At 39.1% G+C, this 24,091-nt stretch overlaps 1 protein-coding gene across 4 annotated transcripts in view; it reads right to left on the reverse strand.

The window, feature by feature from the left end:
• The window catches only part of map3k5 (mitogen-activated protein kinase kinase kinase 5), a 76,837-nt gene that overhangs the window by 44,997 nt on the left and 7,749 nt on the right, over window positions 1-24,091 (reverse strand). For all 4 annotated transcript variants that reach the window (XM_072445133.1, XM_072445150.1, XM_072445141.1 and 1 more), the window contains 4 exons: window positions 11,806-11,945; window positions 9,403-9,426; window positions 3,158-3,351; window positions 1,303-1,471 (listed from right to left, as the gene is read on the reverse strand). In XM_072445133.1, the coding sequence (XP_072301234.1) occupies window positions 1,303-1,471; window positions 3,158-3,351; window positions 9,403-9,426; window positions 11,806-11,945 (527 nt within the window). The remainder of the gene's footprint in view (window positions 1-1,302; window positions 1,472-3,157; window positions 3,352-9,402; window positions 9,427-11,805; window positions 11,946-24,091) is intronic.

Raw genomic sequence — 24,091 nt, forward strand, 5'->3', positions numbered from 1 at the left:
AACAACTGCTTCATGTAAATTATAAACCAGCAAGTGATAAATCTACTCCAAAAAATTTTTAAATATTAAAAATCATAAAAATATCTACTATCTACCACCTTTCTTTACAGTCTTGATGGATAGCAACACTAAATTGACAGTAGACATATTTATATAGCTATATAGTATGATTATATAGATACCGGTATATAAAAAGTATTGTATAGTATAGATTTTCACCCCCAGAAGAAATAATTAGTATGATATTTTGCACAATATTTCCCTTTCTTCATTTTTAATCCTGCTCGTGTCACTTGAATTATTGAACAGCCTGATCTACAATCTACATCAGGTCTTTCTTTTTCAGGTCCTTCAGGTCTCAATACCTCTGCCTCTGCTAAACCCAAACTCTGTTGAATAATGCAGTTCGTCTTCCATGCTTGCTATTTCATGCATGATTAATGGGACGGCCCGTGGCGAGTGGGGGGCATCAGAGAAGTGGGAGACAGCGGAGGTTAAAGAAAGGATGTTTTGGGACATGGACACCAAATGACCAGCCCTGAGCGGTCCATAGGAGGTCTGAAAGTGGCCTTAATATGAACAAATGTGACTCCAACAAGAATGATGAGGCGAGAGAGAAGTGGAGAGATGTATTGGCCTTGATTTGACTTTATGGAAGTTAAAGAATATATAGAATTTTCTTTGTCAAAATCGTGTAAAAAGTCATGCAAACATTATCTTTACTTCATACTTGACTGGCACTGCAAGGAAATGTGTTCTCTGCATGTGATAAATCTTTTAATGTTTCTAGGGGCAAACTGTTAAGAGTATGAGTGACATTGAATAATACTAGTTGGTGTAATCCCTCATTCATCCAGGAGTGGGCCATTGTAGAAAACGATTCAGTTGTGGTCATCTGGACTCTGTTTTTAGAAAAACAACATGTTTTGACTCTCATCCAAGTGTCACTCTCAATCTGCAGATCGAGTCTTGGAACTTTATCTTCTTTGTACAATCACAATCCTATTGTAAGATGGCTGCAGCCCCCTCATCACAGAAGAGTTTCTGATTAGCATCTGAATGATATTCATAAAGCTAGGTACGCACAAAACGATGCTCAAACTTTGAACTTGAATTTGTTTTGAACTTTAAAGTGAGGGATCTTTTTGAACATAGCCCAAACCTGTAAAAAGGGAGCTGGTTGGAAAAACATGTATTGAAAATTAAAATATGTGAACCATAATAGAAGAACACTTCCCATCCAATACAAGGAATGCTGTGGATTAATATACATATATATGATACATGAGCAGCACGTGTCACCTGTATGTCTCTGTAGGTGAGCAGCAGGTTGATTACTATGTCGTCGGAAAGGCACTCCACGTTGTCCAGTCTCTGCTGTATCCGGCTCAGCTCTGAGGTCAGTTCTGTGCCCGTGTACAGCTCACGCGCCTTTCGGATGTCACTGAGGATGGTCTCATGGAAATACTGGCTGTTTACAAAAATACAAACAGCATAATTAAATTACGGCAGATTAGGATATCGTAATAACCAAAATGTAATTACATTATAGTTACAACTGAGCAAAATAAAAGTTCTATAGAAATGTTCTCTTAACAATGTCTTATAGACTACAAAGTTTTCATTATGTGACCAGCTTGAATAAATCCTTGTTTTGTTGCTGAACAACCTTGAATGGACTGTTACAATTTTTTCATGTAATAAAGTCAAAACTGTTTTGCCACAGTACAGATATATTGTAAAAAAGAGACCGCTGTGTAAAGGGTGTTTTGTTCTTCGAGAAGCAGGAAGTCTGCTGTTAGCATGCTAGTTGTTGCCAGCAGTTGTCAAAAGCGCTTATAAACCTACTGCATGTGAATATTTAGGATGCTAAGAATGCATTTGGTATGTGAGAAATACATTAGGCCCCCATCAAACCGTTTAAAAGGAACTAGTTCTCGTTTTCATTGTTTTAAGACAGTAAAAAGGTACAGAACAATTAAAGTTTGTTATATTCTGGTATGTTATGACTAAACCATAACATTTACAAATACATAAGTTATTGTTAAATATAAAATGTGAATGTAGTGACATTTTGAGCCATGTTGAAGCGAGCTTGATTGTTGTGCCTAACTTGGAAGAGCATCAGGTATAAGACATTAAACTCATGCATTCATAATTGTATAATCCACCACATTTGAGCTGCAGAGATGTGCTACAGTAGATGTGCTTCTACACCGAGCAGCTCACGTGGCCGGCTGCATGTAACCACCTGAGTCACTATTCTTGGAGCAGAGCTGGAGCTTGGCACAGCGAAACGCCTCAGCTTCACAGGCAGCCAAAATGTTTGTTGATGCCCAAATATGGATTATCACCACGCAAGGTCAAAGTTCAGCATGCACCGTATAAAGATAATAACCGAGAAGGAAACGAGAGGTGCAGTAAATCACAGCAAGCTTCTGCCACATCTGACAACACAATCATTATTCTTCTGTTGCTTCCTCATCTTCTACCAACTCTAAAAGGTCGATGTACATTTAAAACATTTTGCTTTTTTAATTCAAATCTTTGTCTAAAATGTAAAATATTTTATTTTACTTATTTAGAAATAAGAAATGGACAGACCTGATCTTTTATGTTAGTATAATTATGCTCTCTGCCTGTGTGAATTATTATGTACTTTTTTCTGCCTATGTGACAAAATAATTTCACTTATTATTGAAATAAGTTCCTGCATAACTGCATATGACCACTACATGTTTCACTAAAACACAGTGCACATGATTACTAAAGATTTACTAAAGATTTTGGTGTCGATATACATCACACAATAGTTATGATTTGACAAATAGACACTTTTATTTTGTTAAATTATTGTTTAAACTGTATCATATTTGCTGAATATATCCCTAAAAAAAGTAATTATTAGAAAAACATGACGACCTATCATATGCAGTTTAAGCTTTCAGACCGCTTTTGTTTCATGTCAATAGAGCCAATAGACGCCAAGAATTCAATCATAAACATCTGCATTACAACTATAGAACTCTCAACGGCCCTCCTAAATCTAAATGTTCAACTTGATGTAAACACAACCTGCGTGAATCATTCGATGCGATACATCACCTTCTAACCTGTGTGACGGGTGTTTTACCACAGCACAGTGGGAGGGTCTTACCATGAGTTGGCCTGGGACTCTTTTAGCAGCTGGAGGAAGCGGTCCAGCAGAGGCATGCAGATGGGGCCCAACAGCATCTCAAAGCTGGGCTGCATGAGCTCCGTCAGCCCCTTCATCAGGCTGCTCTCACAACAGTACACCTTATTGTGAGGGGTCACCATGTACGGGATGAACGAGTAGCTGGCCGAGCAGGTCTGCAAAAGAGACATTTTACTCTAGAATCCATGCGTCGAGGGAATTTAAAAGAAAGTAACTGGCAGGTTATTGACATAAAAAGTCCAAAAAGTGCACTATAGTCAATAGTTTCATTGCAGATGGTTAGATACTCAAAAGGAAAACACATTTAGAATTATTTGAATTGTACATCTGTAATTCACTCTCACAGAAATTCACGATACTTTTGGGGAACAGATGTACATTTCCAGGTTGAACTTTAATATGAATACAATAAACTGAAAACAAAAACATGGAAAGTACTGATCATCAATCATTCCCAGTTGCTGTACAAATATTTAAATTGTACATTCAAAACATGAACTTGAAATATACATATATACACATATTTGTGAAGAAAGCAACATGCACCCTTTGATTGTCTGTTTATCTACTACCGTACTACAGTAAATACCTCCAATAACCTTATGGCACTGAGACATTCTATATGTAGTTTGAACAACTTAAAATGCAGCGATTTATTCAAATGCTCCATAAGCTTTCATTTGGTATACATATTTTAAAGTACACTTACGTAACTAAGCCCCGAGAGGCATTTAAGGGATCTATTTTGCTCATAAGTGTGGGCCTGATATATGTGGGTGTTTAATTTCAACATCAAGTTAAAGGCAAGGCTGCAAATAAATACTGTTAAATATTTTTGGGAAAGGTTTTAGAATAAATTTAAAACTGTGCTAGTCTTTTTGCACTTGCTTCAATGGTGTATGTATAGATTGGGGTCAGAAAGTCTCTACATCATAAAATAACCAACAGCTCTTTCAGAAGTGCCAGAGCGCATGGTGTGAAACTGTCTTTGTAGTGCAAACACTTCAGAGGAAGTTTCCATTCTTTCAGACGGCTACTCTGACAAATTTGTGATCTTGGACAAAGGAAACATCTGCACAAAACACACCCTGTTACAATGTTATAGCAGGGAACAAACACAAAAATGTCAAAGTTACAGGAGAAAACACGTAATAAATTAGAATAATCCACAAAATCCTAGAGTCTATCAAATCTGGCGATCACTAAGCACGGACATGATATATGATTGATGATCAAAATTGTTTGGTTTTGTGATTTCTGTCATGTCTTGGTGATTTTAATGCATTTATTTTCCTGTTGTGTGAAGCACTTTGAATTGCCTTGTGGACGAATTGTGCTCTACAAATAAACTTGCCTTACCTAATGATTATTTTGTCTTTTTTTCATGCAGTGATTTGCTCTTCCCGACATACTATACTACTACAAAACAGTGCGGCAGACGACAAGAAAAAAACTAAATTATATAACACACTGAGATTTCTTAAATACATTTTCTTCCTGATAAAGGTAGAATTATTCCGACTGAAAAATATGCATGAAAAAAAGAGTAATTCTGATGAAAATTACTTTTTGAACTATTGCCACTATCTTTGTTATAAAACATCTTTTTGCTTGAGTTTTTAAATGAGTATAGCCCAGATAATAACTATTTAAATAGTCGCATAGTCACGATTGTTTAAATTTAGCTGTAGCCTTGGAGTTTACTCAGAGCAAACAAAGAAAAGCAGAAACACATAACGCTTGCTACCGCTTAGACATGTGCAATAAAGAGTGTATAATATCAGTGCAAGGCTATGTTTTAGTCTTTTCTACCATCATATAAAATATCAGGTTATGACTATTGGCTAGTCAATGGCATTGAGGAATATTCCAAATACAATCTAAGAGAGACAATAAAGGATTATCTTATGTGAAAATGATAGAAAGAGATGACATGCTCAATATTTAATCAGCACAGATTCAGCAGCTTGTCTCCTCACTGTGCACTGAACCGTCCCCGGCTGTTTCATTTATACTGAAGGTCGTTGAAACAGACATTTCAATTCAGGGTTAGGGGTTAGAAAGAAGCAGTTCCCAGCAGAGAAAACACTTTTGTTCTGTGCACTGGCTAAATAATACTCAACTCATCACTAATCAAACAGATGGAAAGGTAAAATGTGTATTGAAATGTTAAATATGGAAAACAGTCCAAATGCAGTTTGATCCCATCATGCATTCCACAAGCACAAATACATATTCAAACAAGCAAGACAGATTAAGTTATGGAGACGACAAAAGTCACCCGACAGTCTGATTTTTCATTTGCCCCACACATTTTGGATTCCATGCTTTTTTCTGCAGACTGAGCCAAACCTTGATTATAATTACTACATCCCTAATCATGTCGTTGATGGATGATTTGTCTCATGGGGACCCAATTTTTGTCCCCACAAAGTGTTACCCGACCTATTACAAAGCTGGGCTGTAGCAGTATTTGTACTTGTAAGTGATAGAGGAGGTAGAATAATACCGTATTTTCCAGAATATAAGTTGCACCAGCCAAAAAATGCACAATAGAGAAGAAAAAAATAATAATAAGTCGCACTGGAGTATAAGTCACATTTTTGGGGGAAATTTATTTGATAAAATCCAAGACCAAGAACAGAAATTTCATCTTGAAATGCAGTTTAACAGATTAGAGAACATGGTGAATAGTTGTACGTATTCTTACGTAATATTCAGATACATGACGCACAGACAACAAACTGTCGTAAGTGTCTGGTATGTTAACGTAACATATTAACAGTTATTCAGATAACTATAGCATAAAGAACATGCTAACAAGTTTATCAACGCATCAGTATTACCCCAAATCACTAAATCCACTGAATTCTTCTAAACAACTCCGCCAACTCCAGAGGTAGAGGAACTGCCAATTCTTCTTCTGCGTCGCTTAGAGCCTAGAGCGCCCTCTTACAGTTGCCAGTGTGAAAACAACAAATAATATCACATATAAGTTGCGTGTCGTGGAGTATAAGTCGCACCCCGGCCAAAACTATGAAAAAAGGTGCAACTTATAGTCCGGAAAATACAGTATATTGTAGTTTTACTTGACTATCAGTAATTCTTTAAAGGGGACCTGTTATGGAAAATCTACATTCAAAAGTTTGCAGCCATGTCATAATGTTTTCCCTTCTTGTGTACCAACTCAAACGTGTGTTTGATGCATGTATGAGCAATCTTTATTTTCCATCAATAAGACAGTCAAGGCAAGGCAGTCTTTGCAGCAACTGAACTATGACAGCAGTATTTTTGTGTTGCTTGCAAAAACACATCTCCAGCTGCATCCTTTGTATGTTTTTCACTTTCAGATTACACTCAACTGCCACTGTACACAAAAAAAGGAAGTAAGCGCTTTAGGCGTGGCAATAGAGCTATGAAAGGCATCTGGATTCAGACTACTTCCCTCTGTCCTACGATGACATCACTTTTCCTGTTCATGGGCGCAGAGTTCTGTCTAAATTTAGCCTTTGTGTGACTCGTGCCGTTATGGGCTGAACATGTTTCACAATGGCAGCAGTGGCAGTGTTGAGAATGCGAGCACCTGTCGGAGACCCGTGTAACAAGTGGTGGGGCTTAAAGCATGTGAGGGGGCATGGACTGACACATGCAGTGTAAGATAAGATAAGATAAGATAAGATATTCCTTTATTGTCCCACATGGGGAAATTTCATTGGTGCAACGCAGGTAGATACAGAGATAGATACAGAAGAACAGATCACTTATAGGAAGTCTGAAAAACACTTTCAGTAGAAGATCTCCTATAAATAAATAAAAACTCCCATAGACAAATAAATAAATAAATACATAAATACCATTGCATGTGATCACGACAGTAATTGCACATGAATATGTGTCACGACAGCACATTGATTGCACATGAATTTCACAGCAATTGCACATGAATTACACATGAATTCCAACAGCAATTGCACATATGACAGAATTGCACATCAGTATTAGTTTAGGTCAGTATTGCGAGTGTTCAGTACTAACAGTGTTTGTTATAAAGTCTGACAGCAGCAGGAAGGAAAGACCTACGGAACCTTTCCTTCGCACATCGAGGGTGGATCAGTCTCTCACTGAAGCTGCTCTCCAGAGCAGAGAGAGTGTCCTGCAGGGGGCGACACTCATGGTCCAGCATAGATGTGAATCTAGCCAGGACCCTCCTGTCCCCCACCTCCTGCACCGAGTCCAGAGCACAGCCCAGGACGGAGCTGGACTTCTTGATGACTCTGTCCAGCCTCTTCCTCTCCCTCTCTGTGATGCTGCTGCTCCAGCAGGCCACACCGTACAGGAGGGCTGATGCCACCACAGAGTCGTAGAAGGTCTTCAGGAGTGGCCCTGTCACTCCAAAAGACCTGAGTCTCCTCAGGAGGTAGAGCCGACTCTGGCTCTTCCTGTACAGTGCGTCTGTGTTATGAGTCCAGTCCAGTTTGTGGTTCAGATGAACACCCAGGTACTTGTATGAGTCCACTCTCTCAATGTCCCGTCCCTGGATGTTCACTGGTGAGGGGGCAGTGGGGTGGCGTCTGCGGAAATCCACCACCATCTCCTTGGTCTTCCCCGCGTTGATGAGGAGGTGGTTCCGCTGACACCAGTCCACAAAGTCCTGCGCCAGTCCTCTGTATTATGCGTCATCGTCGTCCGTGATGAGTCCGATGATGGCAGAGTCGTCAGAGAACTTCTGCAGGACACAGCTGTCCGTGTCATGTCTGAAGTCTGCAGTGTAAAGGGTGAAGAGAAAGGGCGCGAGGACAGTGCCCTGGGGCGCCCCCACACTGCAGGTCCGAGTGTCAGACACACAGTTCCGGGCTCTCACAAACTGGGGTCGGTCTGTGAGGTAGTCCAGGATCCACTCTGCCAGGTCATACTCCACACCAGTCATCTGATAGTGCGGCAACAATGGACAGGAACCACATGATTGTGCTGGTTTCTTGCAGGTCTAATCTGATCCCTTTCAATTAACAGGCAATTAAAAGATACTTGTTGAAATGTGGAAATAGCCAAACATTTCTTTTGGACAGTAAATGATTTATTGGTAATGGTGCATTGATGCTGATCAACTCATGCACAATATTTTACCAATGACCACAACAAGTGAACATTTTGAAGATGAAAAACAAAATGTGACTTAATTACAATGGCCAGATGGATATACAATATCGAATCATGAGCATTTCTGCAACTATACATTACATACTTTACAGTGTATTACCTTGAACTGAAAAATCGAGTCTTGAAAATCAGTGTCCTGATTTAAAATGTGTGTAAAGTAGTGAAGTCTACACGAGTCACAAGAAAACCAGAGCCCTGGAGTTCATGTGGGGAAAAAGCCTGATAATTAGCTTTGGTTCATTTCTGCCTTTTCAATCCGCACTAAAAGACTATCTCCGGTTCACTCACACTGCCACTCAAGAGGCCTTATTCAATGATTTCTACAGATGCCCTCTAAGAATTGCAATCATTTTACTTGAATATATTCCCATACAAAGTCAGGACAATTCCTGCAATCTGCTTTCTATTTCTTTTGATGACATATTACTCTGAATGGTAATAATTCAATCAAATATATCCAATAATTGTATCACCTACTTTCATCCATTGCAGTATATCTGGCATTTCTATCTTCAAGCAGGCAAAAAGAGTGTAGTGTCCTTGGGCATTAATGTGGTGAGTGAGTAAGTGATGGTGGTTAGAGAAAGGCCTTTAGTTCTAAGTTCATATTACTCATTTCAGTATTTTGATATAAATCTTTTAAGTAAGATGAAACTTTATTATTTCGAAATAGCTTTATATATTTTCCAAGTGGATTAACTAAGAGTACACTATGTGCCTTTTTATGTGGTTCCATCTGTGTGCTGTGTAAAAATGTAAAATCATCCACTTGTGTCCCACAGAAGATGTTATTTGAATGCTGCATCTTTTGCAAGTCAAAACCTCGGGCCGAGGCCTGCAATGCTTTCACTATCACTTTAATTTAAAATATCTCAAACGGCATATCTTTTTATACATCAAAACAAACTTGTGAAAGCCGACATAAGGTTTTACAGCTCTAATTAGTGTGAACAGTACAAAAGGAGGCACTAGGCGTTAGACGGTTTCAGCTGCAGTTTGTGTATGTGTGAATATTGGGTGACTACGTGAGAAAGGCAGAGGGTACTTACAGTGTTCTTCTGGAAGATTATCTCCTAAAACAAGACAAAAAACATCAGTAAACAAGAACAGTCTAATCTTCAGGCAAATTACTATTCGACCTAGAACATAATAACAAGAGATATTTTTTGATAACACCTATTTTTGTTAGTGTCATCTTTTTTAAAGAGCCTGTACCTGATTTTGAAAATGTTGCCAATAATTTTTGTGAGATTACAAACTCCTCCCCCTTGTTATGCTCCCGCTGTTGTGTTGGATTGTGAACTGGTGGACCCATACCACCAGTGGTGCAGGGCAGGACCAATCACAGGCCAGCATTGTGGTTTGGGAGGAAGCAAAAGGTGAAACACCAAAACAAACATGGCGGCGTCAACGCACGTACTTTGGCCTATTTCAACAGAAATACGGACAGACTGTTTTGTTTTTGAAAAACGAGCAGAGGGAAGCGTTATGTGCATCTGTGGATGGAAAAGAGGTCTGTGCTTTGCTTACATTTGTCATGCTATTGTTGCGTTTCGACCAATTAGCATGAGGTATTTCCCAATTGTTTTCAGTGAGAACCTTTCCAGACTGATAGAACTAACTAAATTCAAATTGCTACACATCAATCAACCAGATTACGATTTTGGACCATGAAAGTAGAACATGCTTCAGAATTAACAGTTTGTCCCATCAACTTAGTCCCTTCTCTCGCTCTAATGAACCATGACAGAGAAACAACTGCCCAAGATAGTTACAGGCCGTGAAAAGCATCACAATTGAAAGAAATTAAGGAGCTGACCAAAGATAAACAATACATTTAATGAAAAAATCACTTTCTTCTTATGTACTATATATTCTTATTCTTATTCAACCAGAAAAGTATCACTGAGATTGAGTACGTCTTTTTGAGGAAAGTCCTGGCTCCAGAGACATTATTTAGAGAAAATCCATTGTCATTCAGTCACACAGATCCACACAAATGAACAGAGAGCATTGGTTCTTTAGCAGCCGTCCCACACAAGGGTTTTCCTTGTGTGGGACGGCGGGACATTCACATGAACCATAAAAACAACAACTATAATAATGTGAAGCTATGACTACACCCGCTGCTGTTATATGAGCTATACGTTATGCCGTGTACGCTGTGTGGTCGTTGGCAGAGGTTCCTTGTCGCCATTAAAACGCTCTGACTCCACCTCCATAACCTAAATAAAGACTACAGTGTTTCCCTGAATGTGGCTGTCTAGGAGCTGTGTAAATGGTGTGAACTCCGCCTTGTCTGCTCAGACCTGCAGTCTGTGGACATACAGTGACCATGAAAAACTCACAAAAATCACAGTTCTAGTCAGATAGAACATCTTAAAAACACATTATGTTTAAGTTATTGCTTTTAAAATGACATGCAACCATTGAGTAGCGGTTAAATGGAACATAATATGCAAAATCGACTTCCAATCGAATAATCCAGGGTGGAAGATTACACCTAAATCATAATATGCATCTTTAAATGATGGCTAATACACAGAGGTGGTATAGTAGCCAAACATTGTACTGAAATATTGTATTGCGTATTGTTACTTCAGGATAATGTAATGTAAAAGTAGCAAGTAAGTTATGAATATATATACGAGTAAAGTCTGGAAGTAACATCTGATTCATAAGATAATTAAATTTGAAGAACAAAATGTGGTATTTTCAAATGATGGAGAAAAACAATCTGAAATCTGAATAATGTCTGACGGAGCGGTGCAAGAAACACAAATCATTCAGTATAGTCAACATAAAGCAATTTAAGCCAAGTATGGTGTCTGAAAACTACTCTAGTACATTTACCCACTTCTGCAAATACATTTCTCTGCTGTGACAAAGCATTGACTATTGCTGAGTAAGCTGTTTGACTTCTGAGCTGCGGAGAGTTCCTCTTTTTTACAGTAGGACAAGTACTAAAGTAATTAAAATGGCCTGTACATAGCGCATTTTTCATTTCCTTTTAAATGCTGAGAGACAGTCACTTTTCCGCAGTGTTCTGATTTGACGCCACGCATTGAAACACCCACGGTCAAATTTGTCACCGGATTGTACGCTGAAATTGCTCATTTATTGCAAAAAAGGAAATTGAAATAGGTCAAGGAAGGTACACAGACCACTTCACTTTTCTGTATGTAGCTTTTCGTAACAGTAAATTACAGTCATTTTACTGTCATTAATTCTCATATAAATAAAAATTATTGTTTATTCCTCCATTCAACTGTTTTGCAAAATTATACTTTCATCATATTTTCCAGACAACTGCAGCCTATCCAATTATTGAAGGTAAAAAGCCGTCAAAAAAGTGCACTTTGTCCTCGTCTTCTCCTAAAGCGTCCTCTAATCGCTACTATTACATGCACCTTTGTGATTGCATTGGTGTTGTATAACATGGCCTAGTTTACCTGGAGGGATTGGAGGGAGTCCGAGTTGGTATCGCAGTACAGGATGATGTTGTTCGCCATGCTGAAGCTCTCCCGGACGCCGAGGTGGTAGAAGAGAGAGGGCTGGCGGAAGGCGTCGGTCATCTCCACCACAGCGATGTCTGAGAGGGGCAAGAGGGCTGAGTGAGACACAAGGAGCACCAAACCACAGCAGAACACAGAAGTGAAGGAGAGTTAGCTATTCCCAACTGGGCCGAGAAAAAAAAACAACCGCCTCCGTTTTAACCAGGGGTCTTTAACCAGGGTCCGCAGTTCCCATGATGCGCCGCAGCCAAGCACAAACACGACTCGTTGCCCGGTGCCAGTCCCGAAGCGGGAAACAAACATCAGAGACAATTCTACAGAGAATTTAAAACTTTCTCCAACAAAGAAACGGACCGAGGACGGGCAGGTTGTGAGGACAGAAGATCAAATAATAATCGCCAAGATAAGTTATTGGCAGAAGAAGTAGCCTTGCACAGAATGGTTAAGGCCATCTTCAATAAGTGAATATAGACAGGCCTAACGCTCCACTGGTAGTGCAGTGGTTATGAGCTTTGCCGACTGTCTATACCCCCTCTCTCCCCCTTCCACGCAACCATCTCCTGGCAAACAAAGTCTTTGGGCCAAAAAAATAAATAAAATAATAATAATGAAAAACAAATGCAGCCTCCGAACACAGAATATAAGACACTGACACTATGTGGATGCGACATGTGGTATAACTTGATGTCATAGGATAATTTTAACAGTACCGGTATGTTTTTACTGTTTCATATCCTCACTGTACTACTACAATAGTCTTCAATAATATATTTTATTGAACAGTACATGAACTGTAATATATTTAATATACTGTTTAGAATGAATCAATGAGACCCATATAAACCAGTACAGCCATATATTATCCAAAATGATGCATTTTTATTTTTTTTCATCATCAAATTGCATCTACACCAACAGCTAATTAATGATCTATATGTGTTAAAAAGGCATATTACACTTTCACAGATACTTAGTTTTGAATTATAACCATCACTATTTGACATTTGTTCATCGTAAACCCCGATATTAATATAAAACAGCTTGCTAATAGAAATAGGTCCACTGATTCTCTTGTAACTGTAGAACTAATACTGCAAAAAACAGCAGATGTCATTTATGTGTTATTATTTTTGAAAAGTGGCTATGTGACATGCTAGAGTCCTACATGTATCAAGTATAGGGATGTGGGCGGGGTTAGGGGGTAGGTGAAAACTGGAATGGTGTAAAATAATGACGAGGAAACACTGTTGTAACAAGGTTAAAAGCTCATTAATGTCGAGTTTGCACAATACATCTCCTTTAACAGTTATATTTAGCTAGTTCTATAAACAATGGATGAATTGTCTGACAAATCAGCATCACCACCTTTGAGATCGAAGCTTATCGGCTGCACAGAAGACAGTTTGACTCCTCTAATCGAACACTAACTAGTGTCTTGTTTCCTCTGCCAGCTCCTGTAATGAGACTCAATTCAGGACAAATCACACTAATTCAAAGGTGCGGATCAAGCACAATATTTCCAGCTGTAAAGGAGTTATTGATTCATCTATCAAAGCTAAAACTGCCCAGTGTCACTGCATGGCGTTAACCTTTGTGAGGGGATCAATAGGTCAATAACAGTAATTATAGCCGAGTGGCAAGTTTACAGGGACATCAGCTCCTGGAGTGTGGAGATAATGCAATACAACACAATAATGGGTCAGATCGGGGCAGGCGTTATTTAATGGAACGATGTATTATGATGATAATGAAATACTCAAAAAGAAAAATGCACAAATCCTTTTTGCACTTTACTGGGTACTCTTTGTAAATATATTTTGTAATCTTGTCACCACTTTGATTCAAAACTGGAATTTCCCCATTGTGGAACAAATAAAGGTTCTCTTATCCCGCCTTAGCTTATATTTATCTCAACACACCATCAAATCTGCATTAACAATAGAAATGCTTCCTACCCTCACCTCAATAGAAACAATAGAAGGCAAAAGCGCCAGTGGCAGTAGCTCATTTGGTCAGTGGTTCGATCCACTGGTGAATATTGTTGTTGTTGTTGTTGTTGGTGTTGTCGTGGAAAACACTTTAAATGCCTTGCCTCTGGTCACTACATACTGGTGTAGGTAAATGGGAGATTGCGTCGCTGAAAACACGAGGGTGGCAGAGTGGTTAGAGATTCCCGGTTCAGACCAACATCACACACACATCACACTGGGTGGAGTTTGCATGTCCTCCCCGTATTACTGTGGGTTCTCTCCAACCATCCAAAAACATGCACGTGCGGTTGAATCCCGCCTAAAGCTCCAGTCACCCACGGCCCCTAACGGGAACAAGCGGCATGAGGACATTTATTTGTAAGTTGTAAGAAACTAAGTCAACTTCAGGTTATTGCTAGATGTGGAAAAACTGTTGTTATTTATGTCAGTCAATACTCACTAAATGAGTGTGCAGGATAAAAAGTGAAAAGCACATGCATTTCATAACAACATTTTTAGAACAATGAGCACACTGTTCATCTGGGTTATGCAGAACTGAAGGGCATATGAGGTGAACTTGTATTACCCACACAAGGAAAGACAAATCAATGCAAATGCAGTGCTCCTCTTATGACACAGATGTTTAGTTTAATTTGTTTCCAGACTACCACTTCACCGTGTCAACAGACTACTCAGAGTGGGCCTTCTTTACACATTGTAAAGTCAGAATTCAGCCACAAACGCATCAAATGATTGAGGAGATTTCAGGTACACATTCTTGCCAGCTCTATGTCATGTAAGAGAATGCTGCTAGACTATCTAAATGTAATGTACATATGTATACACTGAGCCAATGTACCATGTGCCATGTTGCAGCTAAACACAGGCCACACATACATATATTTTGAAAGAAAATATGGCTACAAAGTTAATCTGACATAGCCTGTGTCTGAATGACAAGCCTAACCCCTCACTCACTAAATAACACTGCACTCTTTGGTGGACTCTATAGTGCACTCATTTATAGAGCGATTCGGACCCTCAGCTCACAACTGTAAAGCACTTTGTGGTTTTTATCTGTGAAAGATGCTCTATAAATGGCAAATAAAATGGGAAAGAGTGTCAAGATTATCTGTCAGTGTGGTCCAATAGATTTGGTTTTCTATCGGGCGATCACTAAGCACGGACAAAATGTATGATTCATTTCAGCAAAATTGTTAAATTGAATGATTAGAAATGAAGGTGTTGTTATTTCTGTCATGTCTTTGTAATTTTAATGGATTTTTTTCCTGTTGTGTGAAGCACTTTGAATTGCCTTATGTACGAATTGTGCTCTACAAATAAACTTGTCTTGACTATAAATAAAGTCTTACTTACTTAGTCTTTCCTCATTACAGAAAAAAATATTTCTGTTATGAATCCTGATGAAACCCGGTCTGATTTGCACTATTGATGGACTAATCTAATCATAGAAGTTTTAGTCAAGCCCAAGTTAAATAACAAAATCTATCAATATTGAATGGCTCAAGCTAAGGTAAGAGGCTAATGTTAGCAGCTTTACCCCGCAATAGTTTATTCAAGAGTTGTTTACTCATAAAAACAGGTCAACAGTGCGTTTAAACAGAATTTTTGAGTGCACTACCTTATCTTTTTTTTGTTTTTTCTCCACACACACAAAATACAAAATGGATATATTTGAAAGAAGGTTTTAAGAAAAATAAAGCATCCTAAGAAAAGAAAGGTTAAGGTCCAAAATAAGAGTCCCATTTAGTCCAGATTTTTTCAAATTTGTCCCTTTGTCCGTCAGTTTTGGTGTCGGTCCAGTCCTGTCTGTGCGGTTTGTGTGGTCCATCCATTTTATTGTGATTGCCTTTCTCCCAGTCGTTAGATCTAAAAGTATCCATTTGTGTTGTCCAGGGCAGAGGTTTTGAGGCCCAAATACACTGTTCTCAAATAGAGTGGGACGGTGGTGTCAAAAACAGTCTGCAATGATTTGTTCATTTCCGTCCCAGAAAACATGAACTACTATCTTTTGTTCTGTAATGTTGCCATCTGTGTCTTGTTCTGTTTAATTTTCCTATGGTTTAGTTTTTTTTGGTTGATTGTAAAACGATAAACCCCTAAATAGTGCCCTGTGTCGAGAATACTTTGGACTCAGCCACAGAGTTCAGGTGCACTATGCCACTTTTCTGTGATGCCAAGGTACAGGTCAGATCTGTGGAGAGGTGACCAGGCAAACAGTAAGAATGCATGTTTTTCAAGGTACTTTTTTTTTTTAATGCTATGTGTGAAACATTCCAGGCAAATCAATAACATCTGGTCTCCATAGAGAATAAACGATCTTCTGATGAGTTAATTACCACAATAGAGCTGCTGCACCCACAGGACTAAAATTGCAGAGGAAGCTCCCTTCAGACCGCGGCGTCAAAAGCGTACAGTTTACATTCAAAGTCTATGTAAACGCGCGTCGAACGCATCCTGCGTTTTCTGGGGCGCGATTCCTGCGTTTTCGCCCAAAGCGTCCGCCGCTGCCATTTTCAGCTTTGTCCAACTTTCAGCGGCAGATGCGCCGCAGCAGCCAATCAGAGACGACGCTCCAGTGACGCGCTACGCACGACCCGGAAGAAGGCCCAAAACAAACCCGCAGGATAAAAAAAAATCCCAAGACGCAGCTCTTAGAGCAAATAATGATATTGACTAAACTCTGAAGTATATGCGGGTCCCAGACTGGCCCCGGAGCCCATCGCCTCCGCTTTTGGACTTTGTAAAGTTAATATACCAAAGCCATGGTCCGCCATTAAACTCTATTTACACCACGAGAAAAGCAACACAACTCCTCCACTGAGCATGTGCAGGACGACTCGGACGCACGTCTGCTGCTGAGTGTATTTTAGGGACGCGAGTCCGGGGCGTCGAGAACGCGCATCCGGGCGTCTGTCTTCAAACGTACAGGCGTCCAACTTCTGCATCGGGCGCGAATTTGACGCCGCGATGTGTACGTAGCTACAGCAGGGAAGAAACTGCGGTGATGAATGGCAATGAGCCTGAAATGTAGCTTTGGGAGTATATCTTTGTCATTACATGAAGCCGTAAATTATAATACATCATTAAAACGAATCAAATTCAACATTAGTGACCCTGACCTGGTCCGAGTTTGCTTTCAAAGAGTTTAGATTGTGTAGATTGCACCCTAAATCTGCAAAAAAGGTAAATAATGTAAAGCTCTTGTTCATGCCAAAATCCCCCAAATCATCAGTTTAACTTTAGTTTGTGATTTCATTAGACAGTTTATGCAAACTGCATTTTTGAAAAGCATTTCTGATGTTTCGCTTTAAAGTACTTTCTCTTTCTTGGTTTATTGAATTATTAGAATCGCCAATAGATTTCGAATCATTCTGAGACAAAGGTTCAATCATTCCCCAAATTAAATGCAGAAATAAATTTGTAGCTTAGATAATGTGAGGCTTGACTCAATACTAGTCCATTTAGTCAGAAATCTAACCTGGCTAAGTCACACCAGATAAGATGTATCACTCTGAGTTGAGGTCTAGTAAATTTATAAATATCACGAGAATTCATCTGGTTGGCCAGGCCAACAGAAATCTCTCATTAATCTGAAGCTCTGTCAATCCGTTCTAAGGCTCTGTTTATTCTGTCCTCGATCATGTGTACATCCCGATGTGCAAAAGGAATCCACTATCTCCCATACAATTTGATCATTCCTGCTGGAGCCGTTAGCTTCAATGCAAATTACCCACCTCAATCACTGACAGTGTGGAGTTGGGTGGTGCATGCTGGGATAGCTTGACGACACATGCAGGAGGTCAATCCCACAACAGACGTCCTCCAATCTCCACAGGTTACCATAAAGACTCATTAAACTATAAGACCTCTAAAAGTAGCTTGGAACAGATGATTGATTCTGATTGAGGGCAAAGCATTCAGTAAATGTAACATATAATCCATTCAAACAGGTCTTTAGTGAAAATGAATATTCAAACACTGGACTAGCAATGGCATGGGTGGAGTAAAGTCAACTAATTCTCTAAGCCAGTTTACCATCCCAAGGAAGGGCGAATATGTACTGTGGGTAATTAAAAGTACAGTACATGTTGTCCCAGAGCTACACATAAGCAGTACTTGCAGGGAGAGGTGGCTGGTAGGCTGTTTAAACCTTTACAGAGGTGACTTCAGGGTAGGGCTTTATTTGGGTCTGTAGGATCAACTGTTCTTGTTCAGTTAAGTGTGATGTTTTCTCTCTTTCCATTTTGTTTGTTTGTCTATGTAAGCACATTTTGAATTAAGTCAGTATCATACAGCGGTCATAACAAGTCTGGTGAAAGTGTATGGGTTTTGAAGCACAGAGGATATAGTCTGGATTAACAGCTGATATCAAGCAGCGAGACCACGCATTTAGAGATGAGGGGAGAGAAAGGTGAGGAGGGTTTTGCATACTGCTCTTCCATCCTGTGACTGAACATCTGCAGGGGGGAGGCCCTCGGCTGTGGATCCCCCTCTGAGCACGCTGTTCGTCAACAGATCAACTTCACAGCACTGTTTACGCTCGCTGCTTTCTCTGGTCCAAATGGTGAATGTAATCACTGTCTGAGTCACACGTTTACACATTGCTGCAAGCCCCCATGCATTTTGCTTTTCTGTTTTCTTGGATATTTTGAAATGTACAGGGCAGGAGTGATCCATTGTAGATCCATTTGCTTATGTCCAAAACGAATAAAGAGGGACAATAAAGTTGATCTTAACCTAAACATGCAAGATTACTTAAATCAAGTGAGAATTAAACAAGCTGACCTTTTGAGGCAAGTTGAAGACAATGCAATATGTAATTATATTATCAATATATCCAATATATCTTAATCTAAGTAAGTGTCAGTTAGGGGTGGGTCGCAGATCATATGCCCCCCCCCCAAAAAAAAAACTCAATTAAGAAAAAAGATGAGATCACAATTTTGATTTTTATCATGATTCAAGTTAGTAGCTTTTTATCCTCCATTTAAGAGTAACTAAAATGATTTTCTGCTTTTGATACATTTAACTGTGATGGTTAGGAGTGGTTGTGTAAAAGTTTGTTTGAGCTTAGAGCTCCATTAAACTGAAATGACAATTTCATCAAAATAGCAGATTGTTACACGCTCAGCACACAATTAGACTTTTGTCATCTTATCGTCGAGCTCTGCGGTCCTAATATCAGTGTAGTATTTTAGTATGCAATGCTTGGTAACACACACGATCACATGTCGCTCTATGCCGCTGAAAGCAGGCACCTGCCAGAACACTGCAGAGCTGACATATGGCTGTGTAGAGGACACAGTTAAAATCACAAGGTTTAGAAAGCTTAAATCATGAATAAAACAATTCCATTTGAGCTATTATAAAATTGGTGAATGTATCACTGGACATTGGTCTTCTTTACCCCCAAAATTACAAAAATAAATAAAACACACTACAAGCAGCCCAATAACCTGGAAGAGGAAGGTTAAGAAGATAGTGGGCTAAAGAGAGGTGTGAATCCTCTGGTGGAGAATGCAGCACGGTCTCTACTGCTGCCACTTTATTAACGTATCCTAATATCTATCTGTGCATCTGCATTGTTTTCAGTCACACAATATTAATAGTACCCCAACAGCATCCAAATTACATGGCCAAATGTAAAAAATATGTTAACAGGCTAACAGGCTTGATTTCAACGTTATCCTCATGGCAACTTACTACATTGTACGGACTAAAAATAAAAGTGAACAATGTAACACAAACAAATTTGCAAGCATACGTTTGGCCAATGATTCCCTAGTAAGCCTTTGGTGTAGGTTCAAATTTACTATTATGATTTTTTTGTTAAATATATACAAATAATAAATGGATTATTGGAAACTGCAAATCTGAAGCAATCTGAAGAAGAAGAAGAAGAAACTACAGCAATTACTGTCAAGGAGTTTTGCATACAGCACTGGTAAACACAATAATAAAACGTTCTAGCTAGAGCCTCAGGAAGCTAAGACTACAAAATAATTAGCTTTAGTGAAGTGGGGATAAGAGGATGTTAACAATTAAGGTTGGATAAGTAATTACAAAGGTAAGTGAGTGGCTGCCAATGGGATATCGCAATAATTTCCTTGTTCAGATTGATCTGTAATTAGGAAAGGCTCAGAATTCCCTCTAGTAACTAAATATTACATCCATGTGTCATGAGCAGTTCGCTTGTAGGCATATTAAACCTTTCCCTTAATAAAAACAACTCTAAATATCACTGCTTGTTATTACTTGTTTAGAAAGACCATAATGCTGAAAAGCAATATATTTTCATTCAAATAATTGAGCAACAGTAACAGTAAAATCAGTATTATTGGGTAATAGTAGTTCTAGTAGCAGAGCTACACAAGAAGCAAGTTGCATTAGTAGTAGCTGCAGTATCAAAGTACTGGTTGTAGTAGAATACTTGAGTACTAATTCACCTCAAAGGGAAGAAATGAAGAATAGCATCTCCATACCCAGACCCACAGTGCACCCGGAGCAGTCCCTAGAGTAAGCAAATACAGCCCCCATTACAATCAATTACATAAGTGCCACAGGAAGAGAGGTAACCATGGAGACGCTCACTCTGGGAGACGGATGTGAACCATGCAACCAGACCAGACCGGACTGAAAGGGTGTAAAAAAGAGGATCCCAAACCATATAAGGCTGAGAGAGGTATTGTGGTTCTGAAGTGGTGGGATGGTTAATGTGGTGGTCCATAATGGAGTTCATATTGATGGATTGTTGTCTGGCTAGCCAAGGCATTAAGATATTCCTTTATTGTCCCACATGGGGAAATTTCATTGATGCAACGCAGGTAGATACAGAAGAAAAGAACAGATCACTTATAGGAAGTTTGAAAAACACTCTCAGTAGAAGATCTTCTATAAACAAAAACTCCCATAGACAAAACCTCCCATTTCCCAACAAGGGATGGAGGGGAAAAATAATAAAGATCAAAATAAATACATAAATACCATTGCATGTGATTACGACAGTAATTGCACATGAATATGTGTCACGACGGCACATGGATTGCAGATGAATTTCACAGTAATTGCACATGAATCACGACAGTAATTGCACATGTGACGGAATTGCACATGGTTAGGTCAGTATTGCGAGTGTTCAGGACAAAGTGTTTGTTATAAAGTCTGACAGCAGCAGGAAGGAAAGACCTGCGAAACCTCTCCTTCACACAGCGAGGGTGGATCAGTCTCTCACTGAAGCTGCTCTCCAGAGCGGAGAGAGTGTCCTGCAGGGGGTGAGACTCATGGTCCAGCATAGATGTGAATCTAGCCAGGACCCTCCTGTCCCCCACCTCCTGCACCGAGTCCAGAGCGCAGCCCAGGACGGAGCTGGACTTCTTGATGACTTTGTCCAGCCTACTCCTCTCCCTCTCTGTGATGCTGCTGCTCCAGCAGGCGTAGTATATATAACACTTTTATAATATACTATACTTTACAAAGACTATAGTTTGTTATCATATCTATGTATATGTAGTCTCCGCAATGTCTGGCGTGCATGATTGAGCGGGGATTTCAACAAATACACAAGCAAAACAGTCATCTTTTAGGGTGACTCTGAGCACTAAGACCTCCACTAACACCTTAGGCTGTGGTGCTGTTCATAGAAGGTTCATCTCCGATCTCAGACAGACGGTAAGTGTAGACACATGCTCCTCTTAAGTAAAAAAAAAACACACATTTGGTGTGCCCCAAAGTTCGAACTTAGGCCTTTTGCTTTTAAACCTGTATAAGCTCAAGATCAAGTCATCAGGAGACAAGGAATCAATTTCCACGGTTGGGCTGATGATACAGAGCGTTACATATCTGATGACACCAGGCCAATGGATGATCTTTTAAACTGCATTTAACTCCAAGCAAAGGTTAGTCCTGGCTGAGACATTAGACCTAGTTTACTTTTACTTGGATCAGTCTCTGGATTAGAGGCCTGGATTGATTCAAGATGGATAGATACTTTATTGATACCGAAGGAAGCTCTTGTGGTCTAGTGACAGTCAATTCCCATTTTGCAACGCAACTGTAACTTGTATTTGTCATTAAAAAACATATAAGATATGTATCCCTCATAGAAGAGTATAGATCCCATGGAAACCAACTATTCCCGTTGACAAATTTCCTAAAAAGTGGATCCTTTCTTTGAGCCAGAAATGTGTGGCTGCTATGCCAAATTTCCAGGAACACAAGGTTTAGTTTTCAGGTCTGGGCATGTAGCAGCAGTATAAGGTGATCACAGTTTGTAGACTCTGTCAAAGTTATGGCTCTGTAGCTTCTAGACAGGATAAAAGAACAGCATTTATTACTACAGACTTGACTTGCCTGGTGAGTTCTTTGAGTAAATAGGGATGTTTACATAGTAGCTACTGGAATCTGCCAAACTTCCTTGCAGTATTTTAAAGTACTTTAGATTTTTCTACTGATACTACTAGCCAATAAACTGTTCCACTATGTTCTTCTCATATATTGCAAAATAACTCCTAAACTCTGTATCCAAGTAGTTTAGGCACATTTATTTGTATAGCACAATTAGTACACAAGGCGATTCAGGAAAAAATGCATTAAAATCATAACGACATGACAGAAATCACAAAACAGTCAAGTGCACATAAAATAATTTCAGTCAAATGCACAGTGGAAAACTAGATGGTAAATAAGTACATGTATTCTTGACTACTACTGATATTACTACTGCCCCAAATGGTGACGTCAAGGTACTAAAATTTCAAACTCCATTTCATTACTAAGAAAAAGGTTTGATATTTGTTGTAAATTATCATTTTCCAAGGCAGTTGATAATTTACAACAACAATGGCATACAAGAAAATGATGTGAATAAAATAGTTTTTGTATCATGCTAGTTTGTACATTATCATCATTTTAAACTATTCAGGATTATGCATTTTGTTATACTTAAAATATAACGCAAGTACTATTTTCCTGCTTGAAAAGCTGATAAGATCCTCCATTATTATAGGAGAATAATATACATGTGTGTCAGTGCAAGTTGTTTAAGGAGTTACTTCTCACAACTCAACTTAAAAGGTAAGAGTCGTAATAGTGGTGGGCACTAAAGTAATTACAGCAGTAGTTAGCAGAATAATAAGAAGAAACCAAAGCAAATGTTTCTTAGTAGAGTTCAAACCTTATCCCCCCATCACTGCACCTCGAAAACACAGGGACACAGATGTATTAATCTAGGAAGTCTATCAGCATAATAGGTAATAAACTTTACTTGCTCCTCTTTAAATGACCAAACTGTATGCACAGAACATCAAATATAACAGATACAGCAGAGAAGGACTGAGGGCAAATTGTGTCAAAAATCCTCAATGTATTCTGAATCAGGCTTGTCTGCATAAGGGTTTGAAAGGCCCCGCACTGGAATAAATACAGTTAAGAATTCCTTCCTGTAGAGTAAATAAAAAAACTTTTTCAGAGGTGAATTAAATAAAAAAAAATCTGAACAAAGTTGTGGTAATAAGTAGGTGCTTTATTTTATTTTAAGTTGAGTAAATATTTTTGATATTCTGATTTTGCAAGTACTCTCAGCTTTTTATATAGCTGCACAAGAAGCTTTATCAGCACAGAAGGCCCATTTAGGATCACAGAGCGCTGTGCATCTTCATCTTAACGCCACAAATCACTCTTTTGAGGACAGTGAGGTGAAGATTCTAAGCAGGAGAAGAGATGTTTTGAAAGAGGAGTTAAGGAGGCTATTTTTGTTAATAAAGAGAATCCCTCTTTAAACAGGAATGGAAGCTAAGGGTTAAGTTTGGAGTCATGGGGTCAGCGCTGGCCATTCAGGTGCTAATCAAGTACTCATTAGTAATGAGGGAGCTGCAGCTATGTAACAATATGATTTATATGGTCAATTACAGGGCTGTTGGGGTAACAAAGAAGATTAGTATAGGGGGGGAGTTAAAACAGTGCAAACAAATAGATAAACAGGACATTACCAGGCCCGGTGGGCAGAGCCTACTCAGAGTAGAATAAATATCAGAGTTCTCGGACTAGATCTGCAGATTGAGAATGACTTTAGTATGAAAGTCGAAACATCATGTTTACTACAACTGAATCTGTTTCTACAAAGGAAAACTCCTGGACACATGAGGGATTACACCGACTAGCTTTTTATACAACTACTCACCGTTTAAGTATTATTTTGACATATCATCATTTACACTCAAACTATAGCTACT

This window comes from Eucyclogobius newberryi, unplaced genomic scaffold (assembly GCF_026437365.1).
Source record: "Eucyclogobius newberryi isolate DKJ021-1_F unplaced genomic scaffold, fEucNew1.0.hap1 SCAF_1, whole genome shotgun sequence".
Taxonomy (NCBI): Eukaryota; Metazoa; Chordata; class Actinopteri; order Gobiiformes; family Gobiidae; genus Eucyclogobius; species Eucyclogobius newberryi.